This window comes from Brachypodium distachyon, chromosome 2 (genome assembly GCF_000005505.3).
Source record: "Brachypodium distachyon strain Bd21 chromosome 2, Brachypodium_distachyon_v3.0, whole genome shotgun sequence".
NCBI classification, from domain to species: domain Eukaryota; kingdom Viridiplantae; phylum Streptophyta; class Magnoliopsida; order Poales; family Poaceae; genus Brachypodium; species Brachypodium distachyon.
The window spans coordinates 29,957,760-29,970,733 of record NC_016132.3 but is presented as its reverse complement, the minus strand read 5'-3'; the positions used below and the strand labels follow the sequence as shown (position 1 = coordinate 29,970,733).

The 12,974-nt window shown below is 44.9% G+C and overlaps 4 protein-coding genes and 1 long non-coding RNA gene across 8 annotated transcripts; 3 read left to right on the top strand and 2 right to left on the bottom strand.

Annotated features, from left to right (window-relative positions):
* Positions 1–89: 89 nt before the first annotated feature.
* Positions 90–1,581, bottom strand: LOC106866212. The gene is made up of 2 exons (XR_001406185.2): positions 1,202–1,581; positions 90–1,095 (listed from the first exon to the last, which is right to left on the bottom strand). It is a non-coding gene; the product is annotated as an uncharacterized LOC106866212 (long non-coding RNA).
* Positions 1,582–2,928: 1,347 nt separating this feature from the next.
* LOC100833375 lies at positions 2,929–4,218 on the top strand. The gene is made up of 3 exons (XM_024458805.1): positions 2,929–2,966; positions 3,142–3,471; positions 3,676–4,218. The coding sequence occupies exons 1-3, from the start codon at positions 2,929–2,931 to the stop codon at positions 4,175–4,177; spliced, it is 870 nt and encodes a 289-aa protein (XP_024314573.1). The 3' UTR covers positions 4,178–4,218.
* A 204-nt stretch (positions 4,219–4,422) lies between these two features.
* LOC106866049 lies at positions 4,423–12,120 on the bottom strand. 4 transcript variants are annotated; one of them, XM_024459921.1, is made up of 3 exons: positions 12,008–12,120; positions 5,265–5,722; positions 4,423–5,187 (listed from the first exon to the last, which is right to left on the bottom strand). In XM_024459921.1, the coding sequence occupies exons 2-3, from the start codon at positions 5,301–5,303 to the stop codon at positions 4,567–4,569; spliced, it is 660 nt and encodes a 219-aa protein (XP_024315689.1). In that variant the 5' UTR covers positions 5,304–5,722; positions 12,008–12,120; the 3' UTR covers positions 4,423–4,566. The 4 variants fall into 4 exon arrangements, with proteins under 4 accessions (XP_024315689.1, XP_024315688.1, XP_024315690.1 ...); XM_024459920.1 differs by having other exon boundaries at positions 5,265–5,719; XM_024459922.1 differs by lacking the exon at positions 12,008–12,120 and adding an exon at positions 6,145–6,263 and having other exon boundaries at positions 5,265–5,719.
* LOC100833060 (INO80 complex subunit D) lies at positions 6,427–11,228 on the top strand. Its single transcript, XM_003566329.4, has 2 exons — positions 6,427–7,066; positions 10,009–11,228. Exons 1-2 carry the CDS (start codon positions 6,573–6,575, stop codon positions 10,244–10,246), a joined length of 732 nt encoding a protein of 243 aa, XP_003566377.1. The 5' UTR covers positions 6,427–6,572; the 3' UTR covers positions 10,247–11,228.
* Positions 12,121–12,177: 57 nt separating the features above from the next.
* On the top strand, positions 12,178–12,741 carry LOC100832754 (agamous-like MADS-box protein AGL62-like). The gene has a single exon (NM_001301399.1). It carries the CDS (start codon positions 12,178–12,180, stop codon positions 12,739–12,741), a length of 564 nt encoding a protein of 187 aa, NP_001288328.1.
* The last annotated feature ends 233 nt before the right edge of the window (positions 12,742–12,974 follow it).

Sequence of the window (12,974 nt, the reverse complement as noted above, 5' to 3'; positions counted from 1 at the left end):
TTTTTTTTTCTGTATGTAGCAATGCACGAGTATTTTTTGTGCTGGTATAAATAATGTTAACTAATAATCCATAAGTGTCGGGGATTTAGTAAAAAGTTAAAGTTAGTACAATTTTGTACTAAATTCCTGACAATTATTATGGATTGGAGGGAGTGTCTGCATTCTGCATTTCTTCTTTTAGACTTTGTTTGGCTCAAAAGAAAAAAAAAGCATCAGATATCTGTCTACGTCTAATATGGAAGAAAATATTATTCCTGTGGTTCCAAAGACTTCCAACATCCCAGGATCGGAGCCTTTTTGAAACATGGGATGTGAGCATGTCTATGATCTTCAGATCAGTCTTCCATTCAGACCCCCAATTTCCACCACCGGAAGCCTGTGTTTGTTTCATCATAAATTCCTTAACAACTAGCTAACTTGTATTCCTCTGGTTCAACTCGGACGTTACCCGAGATCTTCGTTGGTCCCTAGATTCGACAGTAAGGAAATTCCACGGTCATGTCGATACTGAGAAATGATTTGGAATGACATCCCTATGAAGGAGCAGGATGATAAATGCAAGTACAAGGTATTCAATAGAGATTGGAGCTAAATTGTGTTAATAGATGGATGATATCTGCAAAATAAATCAAGCAAAAAACTGTAATTCACCAAACAAATCAGAAGGCCCTCGCTGTTGGTTATTTTGTATCAATGGCGAGTGTTAATTAAAGTCTATAGCTAGAGACTCGATTAATTAATTAATACAAAACACCTTTGATGTACTGAAGGTGTAAAACATAAACAAACTACGTCCAGGTGCTCCCCCAATAGTCAATTTGTAAAGGCTAACAATTTTCAGACTTGTATATTCCGATGGCATACAAAACACCTTCCAGTTTTCCATTTTGGGGGATAAATCATTCTCCATTGATCGTGTGGACTCAGATCCTCCAAAATTCAAATCTCTAAATGATGATACGTATATGTACAAATGGGAAATGCAATCAAGAATCAAGAAGCCGTGAGATGATTTGTAAGGTAGAACCCCTTGCTTTTTTCGTCATGAATTTTTTTGTCATGCCTTTTTATCTACATGAAAAATCATCTTCCGTCCTGCCAACAAAGAAACTACATGGATTTGAATCCGGATTTTGATTTACAGGATTAATTCGTCGATAGATTGAAAGAAGAAATGTAAGTAATAAATAAATCAAATTACCTTGATGGTGTGGCAACGGAGTACTTCGAGTCCTGGAGAGAGCATAGTCCAGTCTCTATTTGCACAACCTAAAAATACTTCTAAGGCAAATCGAGTCAAGGCGTAGGAAACTCACCTAGGACAGGATTCAGTAGCAAGAGCCGAGTTGCATGAAGGTGATGAAGTGGAACGTCTGTGATGGAGAGATAGTATGCACGAGAAATAAGAGCGCTCTGTCAGGTTTAATGGGGAGATGGAGCAACCACAAAGGGTGGGGCAAGGGGAGAACATAACGTGTAGGGAGTTGAAAAGACACTGGGTTGCCGCAAATGGAAAATTGCGAAGCCCGATGTGAGGAAAACATGACGGTTGATATTTACTTTTACTTACGTGGCTGAAAATCCACGAAAATTAGATAGCGTGTATGGATTATATAGATGGGAAGGAATCTTTGGTGCCTGCCCGCCTGTATCCGCGTGGACGAAATTGTTGCCAAAAATCCTGGTGGGCCCCACCCAAAATTATCTCCAACTACTACCTTATCTCTTCTTCGCTGCTCTCCCATCTCTCGACTGAGGCAATGAGGTGGCTGTTGCGCAAGACAAGATGCCACCGATGCGAGGTGGCACAACGGCGAGGGCGAGGGAGAGCGCAGATCGAGCCGAAGCGACGACGAAGCCACCGCACAACGACGGAGGCGAGGAGGTGACAAGCCAACGAGGTGGCACGGTAGGTGGGAGGGGGGTGGCCGGCGCCGGAGAAGATGATGGGCTTTCCGAGCTTAGAGGGATGGTTGGGGCGGCGAGGTGGCGCGATAGCGCGCCGACCGTGGGTGGCGGGAGACTGCCGGTTGGACTGTGTCGGCCGAAAAGTCAACGACGACTTTCTTCCTTCGAGCGATAGCTGGTTGAAAACTCGGAACGACCGTGTTCACGCCGGTCGGAATTCGTCCATCAACTAGTTCCCCACCCCCGTATAGATAGATTCTTATATATTGTCTAGCCTTAACTTAACTTGCCCCTTAACTTGTACTCTAATGCTACAATATTACTTAACACACACAGCTTTCATCAGATAATGCATTTTTTTAAACAATTCATTAGATAATGTGAATGACTTTAGAGCATCACCAGCAGGCTACCTAAATGTGAGCCCCTAAATCTTCATATGGGGACTCCCTAGTATAGATTCCCTCCTCAAATTTGTCATCTCCACATCAGACTACCTAAATCTCACCCCCTATAATTCATTCATCCATATTTTATTCATATGCTTCAACCGTTTTTGTAAAAAATCTATATTTCAAACTACTTGACTTGAAATTATATATTTGAAACGCTTATAATTTAAATCGAGTAGTTTTATTCTTATATTCATTTAAGTACATAAACTATAATATTATAATTTAATTATCAAACGGTTATATTCTCAACGGCTATATTTTCGACGGTTATATTTCCAAACGGCTATATTCTCAACGGCTATATTTTCAAACGGCTATATTCTCAACGGCTATACTTTCCAATGGATATATTTCTTGGTCTACATATATGTGGAGCTCTGAAGCCATTGTCCATTCACTCTCTACCACATCTCTCAGCCTCCTCTCACAAAAATGAGTCATAGCTTACTTTGGCAATACGTGAGTTTGTCGTCGTCGTTGGAGGAGGAGGAGGAGCATGAAGACGATGGCCATGAACTAATGGTTGCCACAGCGGCAATAGTTCTCAACGCGAACACGTGGTTCAATGCTCGACGCCGTCGCGGTTCAGTGCCGGGTCGTCAGGTAATTAACCGTGATACGGCAGGTGGGCATGCTAGATTATTCGAAGACTATTTCGCGCAGCATCCTGTCTATGGCCCCTTGTATTTTCGCCGGAGATAAGCAATGCGTACATATGGTTTTTACTTGCATTTATATTGTTCCTCTAGTGTTCAACTAATTACCTTTGTTTTCACAGGTTTCGAATGTCTCGGCCGTTGTTTTTTCGCATAGTGAAAGCTGTGCGGGAACACGATAGCTATTTTGTGCAGAAAAGAAATGCTGCTGGAAAACTTGGGTTATCATCTCTTCAGAAGGCTACCGCAGTGTTCCGAATGTTGACTTATGGTGTAGCAGCGGATGCTACAGATGAGTACGTTCGGATTGGAGGAAGTACTGCTTTGAAAAGTATGAAAGCATTTGTTAGAGCTATTGTTGAAGTTTTTGGAGATGAGTATCTTAGATCTCCAAATGAAGCCGATACCGCTAGATTGCTTGCAATTGGAGAGAGCAGAGGGTTCCCTGGAATGCTAGGGAGCATCAACTGCATGCATTGGGGGTGGAAAAATTGCCCTTCATCATGGCAAGGTATGTATACTGGCCATGTGCATGAGCCCACAATCATTCTAGAACCTGTTGCTTCACAAGATCTTTGGATTTGGCATGCCTTTTTTGGTTTACCTGGTTCTCTTAATGACATCAATGTTCTTCACCGTTCACCGATCTTCGCAAGGCTAGCAGAAGGGCAAGCTCCAGAAGTTAATTTTACAGTAAATGGTAACAATTATACAATGGGGTACTACCTTGCTGATGGCATATACCCGCAGTGGGCAACATTGGTGAACACAAAACCCTCTCCACTAGGGCAGAAGAATAAATATTTTGCAAAATGTGAAGAAGCACATAGTAAGGATGTGGAACGAGCATTTGGAGTGCTTCAAGCTCGTTTTGCAATTGTTCGTGGACCGACAAGACTGTGGGATCAAGAAGTACTCCATGATATCATCACAGCTTGTGTTATCATGCATAACATGATAGTTGAAGACGAGCGAGATGAAGGTCCACAAGACTACAATTACGACAACATGGGAGAAAAGGTTATTCCCTCTCATGCACAGATGGCTGAATTCTCGAACTTCATTCAAAATCATCTTGACATCCGCAACGCACAAGTCCACTCTCAACTAAAGGATGACCTGGTTGAGCACCTATGGCAAATTTATGGGGCAACGTAGTGTGCAATGTCGTATGTAGTTAGAGTTAGGATCTAAGTCGGAAAGGTTTTGTCCCGAAGAAAATTACCCTGCCGACTTGATCTATTTAGCATGTACTATTTTTACATTATGGAGGGGTGCATAACATGATAGTTTAAAATAGCATGTTACAAGTAAAAATATCCGATGGCTATTAGGTGAGTAATGTTTGAATGGTATATTAAGCATAATATATTTTCAAAATATTTATGAAACATCAAAAGCCATGCAACAACAACATAGTCCATACTCAAATATTTAATACAACAACATAGTCCATACTCAAATAGTGCATAGAACATCATAGTCCATACTCAAATAGTGCATAGAACAACATAGTCCATACTTAAATAGTTAATACAACAACATACTCAAATTGATCTTTTAGATCGTCGGTCAATGATATCACGCCGTAGCATCTTGTAGTATTCTTTTTGGTCATCATCCAACGAACTAAGATCCTGGTTTATGATCTCCATTTCCATCTTCCTTTCCTCAAATTCATACTTCCTTTGCTCCATTGCAAGTGCTCCGACATAACGCTTTTCCTTTGCATCTTCTCTTGCTTGTCTTGCTGTTTCTCTTGCCATCTCTCTTTCTTGTCTTGCCGTTTCTCTTGCGATCTCCATCTCTGTCCTTTTTGAGAACACAACATCCAAAGCCATCACAACATTACTATCTTCTAAAGAGGTAACATTTTTACCTCGACGTTGCCGTTCTTTCTCCGCCTTCTTCCCAATAAGTCTCTTCATGTGATCCGCTTTGACCGGAGATGTAGCTTCAAAGTCATCAAGATGGATCGGGTTGGCTTCTTGAGTAGACATGCTTGGACTTGCATTGGAGCTTGACTTCTGCTTTTTATTACTTTGAGATGACCTATCAACTTGAGCTAACCACTTTTGTTCGAAACGCAACATGTTCCAACAATGCATTAGCACAAACCCTTTATTGGTCTTATCTTGTGACTTGAACAATTTGAGAGCATCAACAATCTGCACAAGTGAACATGTCAGTATATTTGCACCTAACATATGAATATCCAATGAAATTAAACAACTAGGTGAATTACCTTGTCTTGCTCTGTCTTCCCGCTTTCGCGCCTATGCATAATTTGCTTGTAACATCCACAAAACCTACCACTTGTTCTTTCACAGCGGACCAACGATGCGATAAGGAATTGGCATTGCGATCACTTCCTTCTGGCTTGTGGGATTCATACTCCTCATGAATCCTATTCCAATAAGTGGCATTCTTTTGCTCAGTACCTACTATTGGATCCATACTAGCATGCAACCATGCAGCCACCAAAACTTCATCTTCTTTATCAGTGAAATTTCCTTTCCTCTTGTTATTTGCTTTTACTGGAGGAGTAGGAACTTCAGCATGCATTGGTGTATGATCTGCTATGTACAAACCCATAGGACTACTCAAATTTTGGCCCAAAGCTTCTTCGTTGTATCCTTCACTCAACATATTTGTGTACAAACCCATAGGAGAACTGTGATCATCCATCAAATGTATGAACTGCTACCATGCAAGAAATTATAAGCAATTTAGTCATAATTGTATGATCTAATCTCATGAAAGAACTACTAAATTGATCTACCAATTTGCATCTACCAAATTAACCTCTTCTCTCTTCTGTCTTCTTTCTCATCTCTCTGCTATCTCTTTCTCTCTTCTCTGTTCTGCCAGCGCCCCCGACCTCACCTCCCCTCCTCTCTGGCTCTCCGTTCTGCCCGCGCGCCCCCGACCCGCCCAGCACCGCCGTCGTCCTCCCCATCTCGCCCAGCAGCGCCTCCCCATCCCGCCCAGCACCGCCACCGTCCTCCCCATCTCGCCCGCCACCGCTGCGACCCGTCCCCGACCCATCCTCGGCCGGCGACGCCCGCCTCCCCGTCGGCCAAAAACGCGAATCGAGGGAGAGAAGGGAGGAAAGGAGGACGAACCTTGGCGCGAATTGGAGCTGGCCATTGAGATCCTTGCTTCCGGGAGCCCCTAGCCGGCACCTCAGTTTGGGTCGTCGGGAGGGCGATTTGGGGACGCCCTCAGTTTCGGGACAAAGATAGGAAGACTGCTGGATACGGTTTTTTTCTAGAATACCTATATTTGAGAACAGGGAGTGAAACAGGGGCTGTCCTGGTGATGCTCTTGGCAGGTGAAATCGAGGAGGACGACGCCGACGGAAGAGAGAAAAAGAAAGACCTTTCCGTCACGTGGCATAAACGGTTAAACAAGAGCTCCCACGCCGCCCCCTTCAATCCTCGGCCGATCGACCGCCCCGACTCCGAGCGCCATCCATCCTCCCTTCCTTCCTGCTGCTACCCGAACTCTCTCCCCTTTCCCCAAATCCCACGAGAATCCCGTCACGAACGCCATGGCCTCCCACCGGCCGCCGGCCACGACGAGCCCCGAGGCTCCGCCGACGGTGCCAGCGGTGGCTCCCAAGGTTGAGGCGGAGTCGCCGTCGGAGGCCCGAAACCCTACCTCCCTTGGCTGCCCCCCGTCGCCGGAGATGGAGGCCACTGCCGAGGCGCTTACGCGGGAGGAGGTGCTGCGCCGGCGGCGGCGCCGCACGGCACGGCTTTTCGGCGTGTACCGCCGGATGTATTGGGCGATGGCAGAGGAGGTGCGCGCTCGGCACCGGCAGTACGTCTGGGAGCTCGGGCGCAGTCCGCTCGAGGCCGAGCAGCCGCCGTCGGCCGATGGCGCAGAGGTGAAGCCTGGGCCGGCGGCGGTGCCGAGGAGGAAGAAGTGCGGGTTCACGGGGTGCAAGGTGCGGGCGATGGCCATGGCCAAGTACTGCCACTCCCACATCCTCGCCGATCCCAGTCAGTCGCTGTACAAGGGCTGCGCTTTCATTATGAGGAGGTGAATTTCGTAATGCTCTCTTCCTCGTAATACAGAGTAATGCTTGGATCTTGTTCTGGTTAGGGTTCCAATTTCGGTCCTGGTGTTAGATCTGATCTTGCTATCATTGTGAAAAGGCGGAGCATTTTTCTTTGAAAGTGTTTCTTAGACTGCCCCTGTTTCTGGTCTAATTAGGTCGGGATTTTCATCTGAAGCATGGCATACTTTTTAGATAGCGTTATCAATTATGCTATCTATCTTCTCCTGGGGACAGAGATGGTCTTCAGGGTTATTTATCGACCCCATTTCCTTTGTAGCAACAATTTCCCCGATTTGCGCCACAGTAAAATATTTGCCATCAGGATTAGGGTTCTGCGATGCTCAATGTTTGCCTCCTATCATTAGTGTGCATTGTTGCACCCTGGATAACAATTTGGATGGGCGTATGATTTAAATCTATTACGATTCTGCACCATAGACTTGAACGCAGATCTGTTCAGTTCCACACACAACTTTGGTTGCAACCAAACACTTGCCAAATGTATCTGCCTAAGGTTCCACGGACCGCATAGCTACAAACCAAACATGCCCTTAATCTTATTGTTGGTACCATGGAGCTGTAGCGGACCTGTTCTGTTGCCAGCAAGCTGCTGATGTAGACAATGGTTTTTGTGCCATCAAGAAATTCAGGGTTTTGATCTTTCTTATACACTAAATTTGTCTGCCTTTCTGAGAAGAAATCCTTTGTGCGCATGGTTTTGAGTATGGCGTGGCGAGGTGTGGCGACCCACCCCCGTCACAGCTTTATAAAGCTTATGGCGTGTGGCGTGGCGACTTCATAGAAATATACTAGCATATAATGGCATCATATAAATCACCAATTTAGTACATATGCATACCTTTGACACTAGCCTATAATGGCATCATATAAAAATACTAGCCTATAATGGCATCATCTAAGTAGAGGGAGGGAGAGGCACACCACCAGAATAGAGCAGAGGGAGGGAGGAAGAGGGGAACAGAGCATAGCAGAGAGGGTTAGTAGCATAGAGCAGAACAGAGCAGAGATATGGAGCGAGGGCAGAACAGAGCAGAGGGATAGGAGACGCTGGGAGGAAGAAGACAGGAATACCCGCTAGTGGAGTTCGGAGAAGGAACCGCTGGCACTGGGAAAGGACTCGATTCCCTCTCCTCCCCCTTTCTCTCTTTCTCAATTTCTCTGACTTTGATTTCACGGGAGGGAGACTCGCCCGATTCCCTTTCCTCTCTCCTGCGCAACTGCCTTTCCTCCTTCCTTGCCTGATTTTCTTCCTGCAGTTTCCCTCTCGCGCCTGATTTCCCTGCCGCGCGCCCTGCAGTTTCCCTTCCGCACCTGATTTTCCTCCTGCAGTTCCCCTCCCGCTCCTGCTCTGCTGTTCTCGTCTGTGGCATCGCAATTTTAGCGCCAGAGTTCAAAACATCCTCGTGATGCCACGGCGATGCCACAGGACGGGTCGTGATGCCAGAGACCGATTTTATTGTGGGGTTAGACTTAATGCCTTCCATGGGCGCCACAACGTTGTATCATTGTCATAACGACGATATGATGACGTATTAAAAACCATGTTTGTGCGTATAGGGCAGGAAAGCACAAATAATATTCCCTGTCATGCAGCTTGGTTACACTTTTGGTCGTGATCAGCTAATGGTGGAGGTTAAGGTGCTCAATAAATTGTCATTCTCCTGCAGTGTTGATATAAGCCTAACAGTGTCACTGAGTACTACCTTGGCAGAATTCAGTGGTTCCTGATTCTATGGTGGAGAATGGTTAGTTTAAAGGAGTGCAATTATCTTCTGAAATAAGAGTATAAACTAAAGGGGATGATTCAGTTTATTGTTAGCTATAGCTTGTTCTTTCTTTTGAAATATTTGATTTTCTTTTTACCTCAGGGTCCATTTGTTTATAATATGTGCTGGCCGTATCCTTACCCTATATTGAGTGAACTTAATCAATCTGGAAGATAAGCCCAACCATGCATGAGCCCAACCTTATAGAAAGCTCATTTTGCTAGTTCAGAAAGCAGAAATTCCCTGTTAAATCTGAATTCATCAACAAAAAGATGAGTAAAATGATTGTGCTTCCAGCGGGGGATAAAAGCAATATGAGGAAACTATTTACGCTTCCTGTTGCAAAAGCACTTTTGGATTATACTAGCATAGTGCCTGTGTTTTGCTACTGAATCGTCGAGAAGAGAAAATCTACATATAGCAATAACAACATAATAGTTAGACTTTGTATCAATGCCATTAAAGCCTGGTGTCGGCTTTGGTGGAATTGAACTATGAACCCAAGCTGATGGAGATTGGAAAGTAGAGGCAGCAGGAGAAGATTGGGGGAGATAATGTTATTGTTTGCTTCTGTAACTTGTGGGTCTGCATGGTCCAACTTTCAAGGGATGAGAAGAGAAGGGTTAGAAAGCTCTGAAAGAACGATCACCAACTCCAAACTTTATAGTAGGAAAGATCTAGGTCTCTAGCCTTTAGGACCATCTGTAGCGAACTTCAGCGGTTCAAACTGGATGGTTATGTTGGTTTGATATGTGTGAATAAGGTTCACCAATAGCAATAATTAACTTAAGGTTGTCATCACGGTAATGGAGTATTTGATTCACTGAAGTATGACTGGTTCTCTCTGTCAAAAATTTGCTTCTCCATCTTTGCTGCTGACTTACGGAGTTCTCTGGGTTTATTATGATCGAGTATTTAGGATTTCTTCTGTTTCGAACCCCATTTAGATGGATTATTTCTATGATTCTTTCTTGGTTTGTTGGCTTTAGGTTTGATTCCTTTTTGCTTGCTTCCTGTTTTTTCGCCAGTGGGTGTAATTTGCTTTAAAGATGATTCCCCATTTATCTTATTATTACTTTCTTCTCTTAACAGAGCTTTGTAGTAGCATGCTAACTAGATACTTGATGATGTTGCAGTGGTGCACAGATTGGGCAAATTACTTGCAGCAGGCCCATCCTAAAAGCGTCAGTTCCGTCCCTCTGCAATGTTCACTTGATAAGATCTCAGAAGCACATAGTACAGGCTTATAAGAAGGTTGGCTTTAATCCTCCCTCCAATGGCAAGGTCTCCCCAGATTTTAGTTTGTTGGTTGCTGAATGTGTCCGTCAGATCCAACAGAAAAGGAGAGAATCCCGAAGTGCTCCAGCACGGTAGTTATGCCCTAAAGATGGAAAGTTGACTGAGCTGTGTCCTGAGGTCTCTTTTTTTGCATAAACTTTATGAGAAGTGTCAGGCATCCCGAGGTTTACAGAGTGTTGATAACTTTCTCTGCTGGTGACTGCACTCTTCCTTGAAAGATATACTCTAGAAAACACAAGTTCTATGCATGACTGGAAGGCAACATGGGACAAATGGTTTTCAGTTGATTTCAAATGTCAAATTAAAAGTTGATGATATCATGAGCTCATGGAGTTCAAGTATCAACCACGAGGAGTAATTACCCTATATGAAGGTATGATTTAGGTGTATACTTGGTTGGCTCACCTGCCAACAACTTGGTTTGGATCATTATCTGTGTGGTTTCTTATGAACAACATGGTGAGATGTCATGCTGTATGTTCATGCTTCACATTCTGATCTGGTCCCTTGTGAAGTAGACAATTCTGTCTTTTCAGTTCAGGCATGTATAGAGTGTGGCGGCTATCCTGTTATTCAGCTTGGTGTTTTTTTGGGATGTTCATCTTGGTAACGAATTCCTCTTTCTCCAGATGGAGATTTAGTGCATTGTTTACATGCTCAACATATACATCTTTGGAATGGTCAGAAAGCATAGTAACATTGGAATGGTTTCTTTGTTCCAAAGATGCAACGAAGTGAGAGTGATCTGAGGGGTTTCCATGTATTGATGTCATTGGCCAAGATTGTTGGATACCATTATATAATTGAATGTTTGGTGGTACCGAAGATGCTCTGCGTCGGGGATGGTTCTGCACAGGGCAACCCAGAGAACAGAGAGGAGCCCTCCATGGCCCTACGTGTAATATGAGGTTTCGGCACATGCTGATTGCTGGACTAATGCATGAATGTAAATAAGTTGTGCTATATCATGTGCACATCCAAACATTGATGCAGGGAGATCTCAATTTGTAATGTAGACGAATAAAAAGGATAAAAATGAAGTGCCTGAGTATATATAGCCATGATTTTTTTTTCTTTTAGTGTACTTGTAGAAAGAAGTCCTTTTTTTTTGATGAATTTTGCCTGTAGCATGACTTGCGTCCACAGATTTTCTTTTCACGGCATGATATCCTTGTTGTGCCAAATATTGGTACTACCAACACTTGTCTTGGATACCGAGCACCAACGTGGCTCCGGTGGAATTGGGAAATTCGAAGCGAAATGGCTCCAGGAGGACACGGTACATGAAATATTTTTTCTAGGATACACGGTACATGAAATAATCAATACAGCTAATGTGGGAGAAGAGATGCAAATACATCACCATTCGTTACCCTCCAACCGGTCAAGCAAATGAACTAAAGAGGGTATTCTAACGGCGCTGTCGGCGAGTGCAGGAAGAAGACGGCAACGTTTTACCACAAGAATTGCGTGTAATTTTTATTTTATTTAAAAGATGGTTCTTGTAAATGTTGGTGATTTAATACCAAAGCCTGGCTTCCGGCAAACAAAAAAAAGAGAGTATTGAAGTGCTATGCATGTGAGGTCGTAAAGTAAGAAGAAAATCAATTTCCGTTAAAGCGTGCTGTAGTTTGGTAGATGATCATGAATTAACACCTCGACAACATATAGGTTAGTCTTTAGGACAATATTAAAAAATAGCCCGTGCAGATCCAAAATTGTTACCGCCGTAGAATTGATCATCACACGATTCCGTCCGACCGAATTTACCAAAACCAAACCATCATTTATTTACCATATGTACACACATTCAGTAAAAGAGGAAAGGAAACATACCGGCGATCCGGGTTCACCTTCCTCTCGACCAAATTTTTAGCAATCAATGCTCCCTTCCCTTATATCCTCCTGTATCTTTCTTCGCGTCTCACCGCCCCTTAAGGTTTCCAAAGAAGCACAAGAAATCAAGTAACAGAGCGCCGCCGCCACGTTCGATTCGATCAACGACCATGGTGCAGCCACGCGCAATGGGCGAGAAGAAGACGGCGGGGAAGCGGTCCATCCGGATCCAGCGGATAGAGAACAAGGAAAGCCGGCTGGTGACCTTCTCGAAGCGCAAGTCGGGCCTGTGGAAGAAGGGCTCCGAGATCGCCGTGCTCTGCCGCGTCCGGATCGCCCTCCTCGCCATCTCCGAGGCCGGCAAGGTGTTCGCCTTCGGCAGCCCCTCCGTCGACGCCGTCCTGGGCGGCGACGCCGGCGCCGTTCCTGCTGACGACGGCGCGGGGTGGGAGGCGGTGGAGGCGCTGTACCGGGAGACGGAGGGGAAAGTCAGGGAGGTGGCGGCGGAGAGCGCGCGGATGGACGCCGTCGGGGAGAAGGTGCGGCAGGCGCAGGCGCAGGCGGGGAAGCGGTTCTGGTTTGAGGTGGACGTGGAGGCGCTTGGGGCAGAGGAGCTGCCTGTGTTCGCCATGGCGCTCCAACGCCTCAGGGAGAACGTCGGCCGCCGCATTGAATTTTGCCTACACTCCGCCGCCGCCGCCAAAGTAGGACAGAACAGGGCACCCTTCAGCTAATTACTGGAGTAGTAATGCTTGACAGTGAGTAAATTGGTACTATTGCTTAGCTCCTTCTGCCAGTAGGATTAGTGTGTAAAATTAGCAAGGATAATTGATTTACCAGTGCAATTGCACCGCCAATGCGTAATTTAAGCTTCTGTTTGTGACATCAGAATTAGCAAGGATACTTGATTTTTGTCATCAGGTTTTTAGATTTTCGAATCTGCAAGACTGCAATGCTGGATTTGTAA

Coding starts and splice junctions, on each gene's coding strand:
- LOC100833375 (XM_024458805.1), top strand. CDS start 2,929: ATGCTCGACGCCGTCGCGGTTCAGTGCCGGGTCGTCAG. Junction 2,967..3,141: donor GTTCAGTGCCGGGTCGTCAG/GTAATTAACCGT, acceptor TTGTTTTCACAG/GTTTCGAATGTCTCGGCCGT. Junction 3,472..3,675: donor AGCAGAGGGTTCCCTGGAAT/GCTAGGGAGCAT, acceptor GATCTTCGCAAG/GCTAGCAGAAGGGCAAGCTC.
- LOC106866049 (XM_024459921.1), bottom strand. CDS start 5,303: ATGCATAGGCGCGAAAGCGGGAAGACAGAGCAAGACAAG. Junction 5,188..5,264: donor GGAAGACAGAGCAAGACAAG/GTAATTCACCTA, acceptor TCACTTGTGCAG/ATTGTTGATGCTCTCAAATT.
- LOC100833060 (XM_003566329.4), top strand. CDS start 6,573: ATGGCCTCCCACCGGCCGCCGGCCACGACGAGCCCCGAGGCTCCGCCG. Junction 7,067..10,008: donor TGCGCTTTCATTATGAGGAG/GTGAATTTCGTA, acceptor ATGATGTTGCAG/TGGTGCACAGATTGGGCAAA.
- LOC100832754 (NM_001301399.1), top strand. CDS start 12,178: ATGGTGCAGCCACGCGCAATGGGCGAGAAGAAGACGGCGGGGAAGCGG.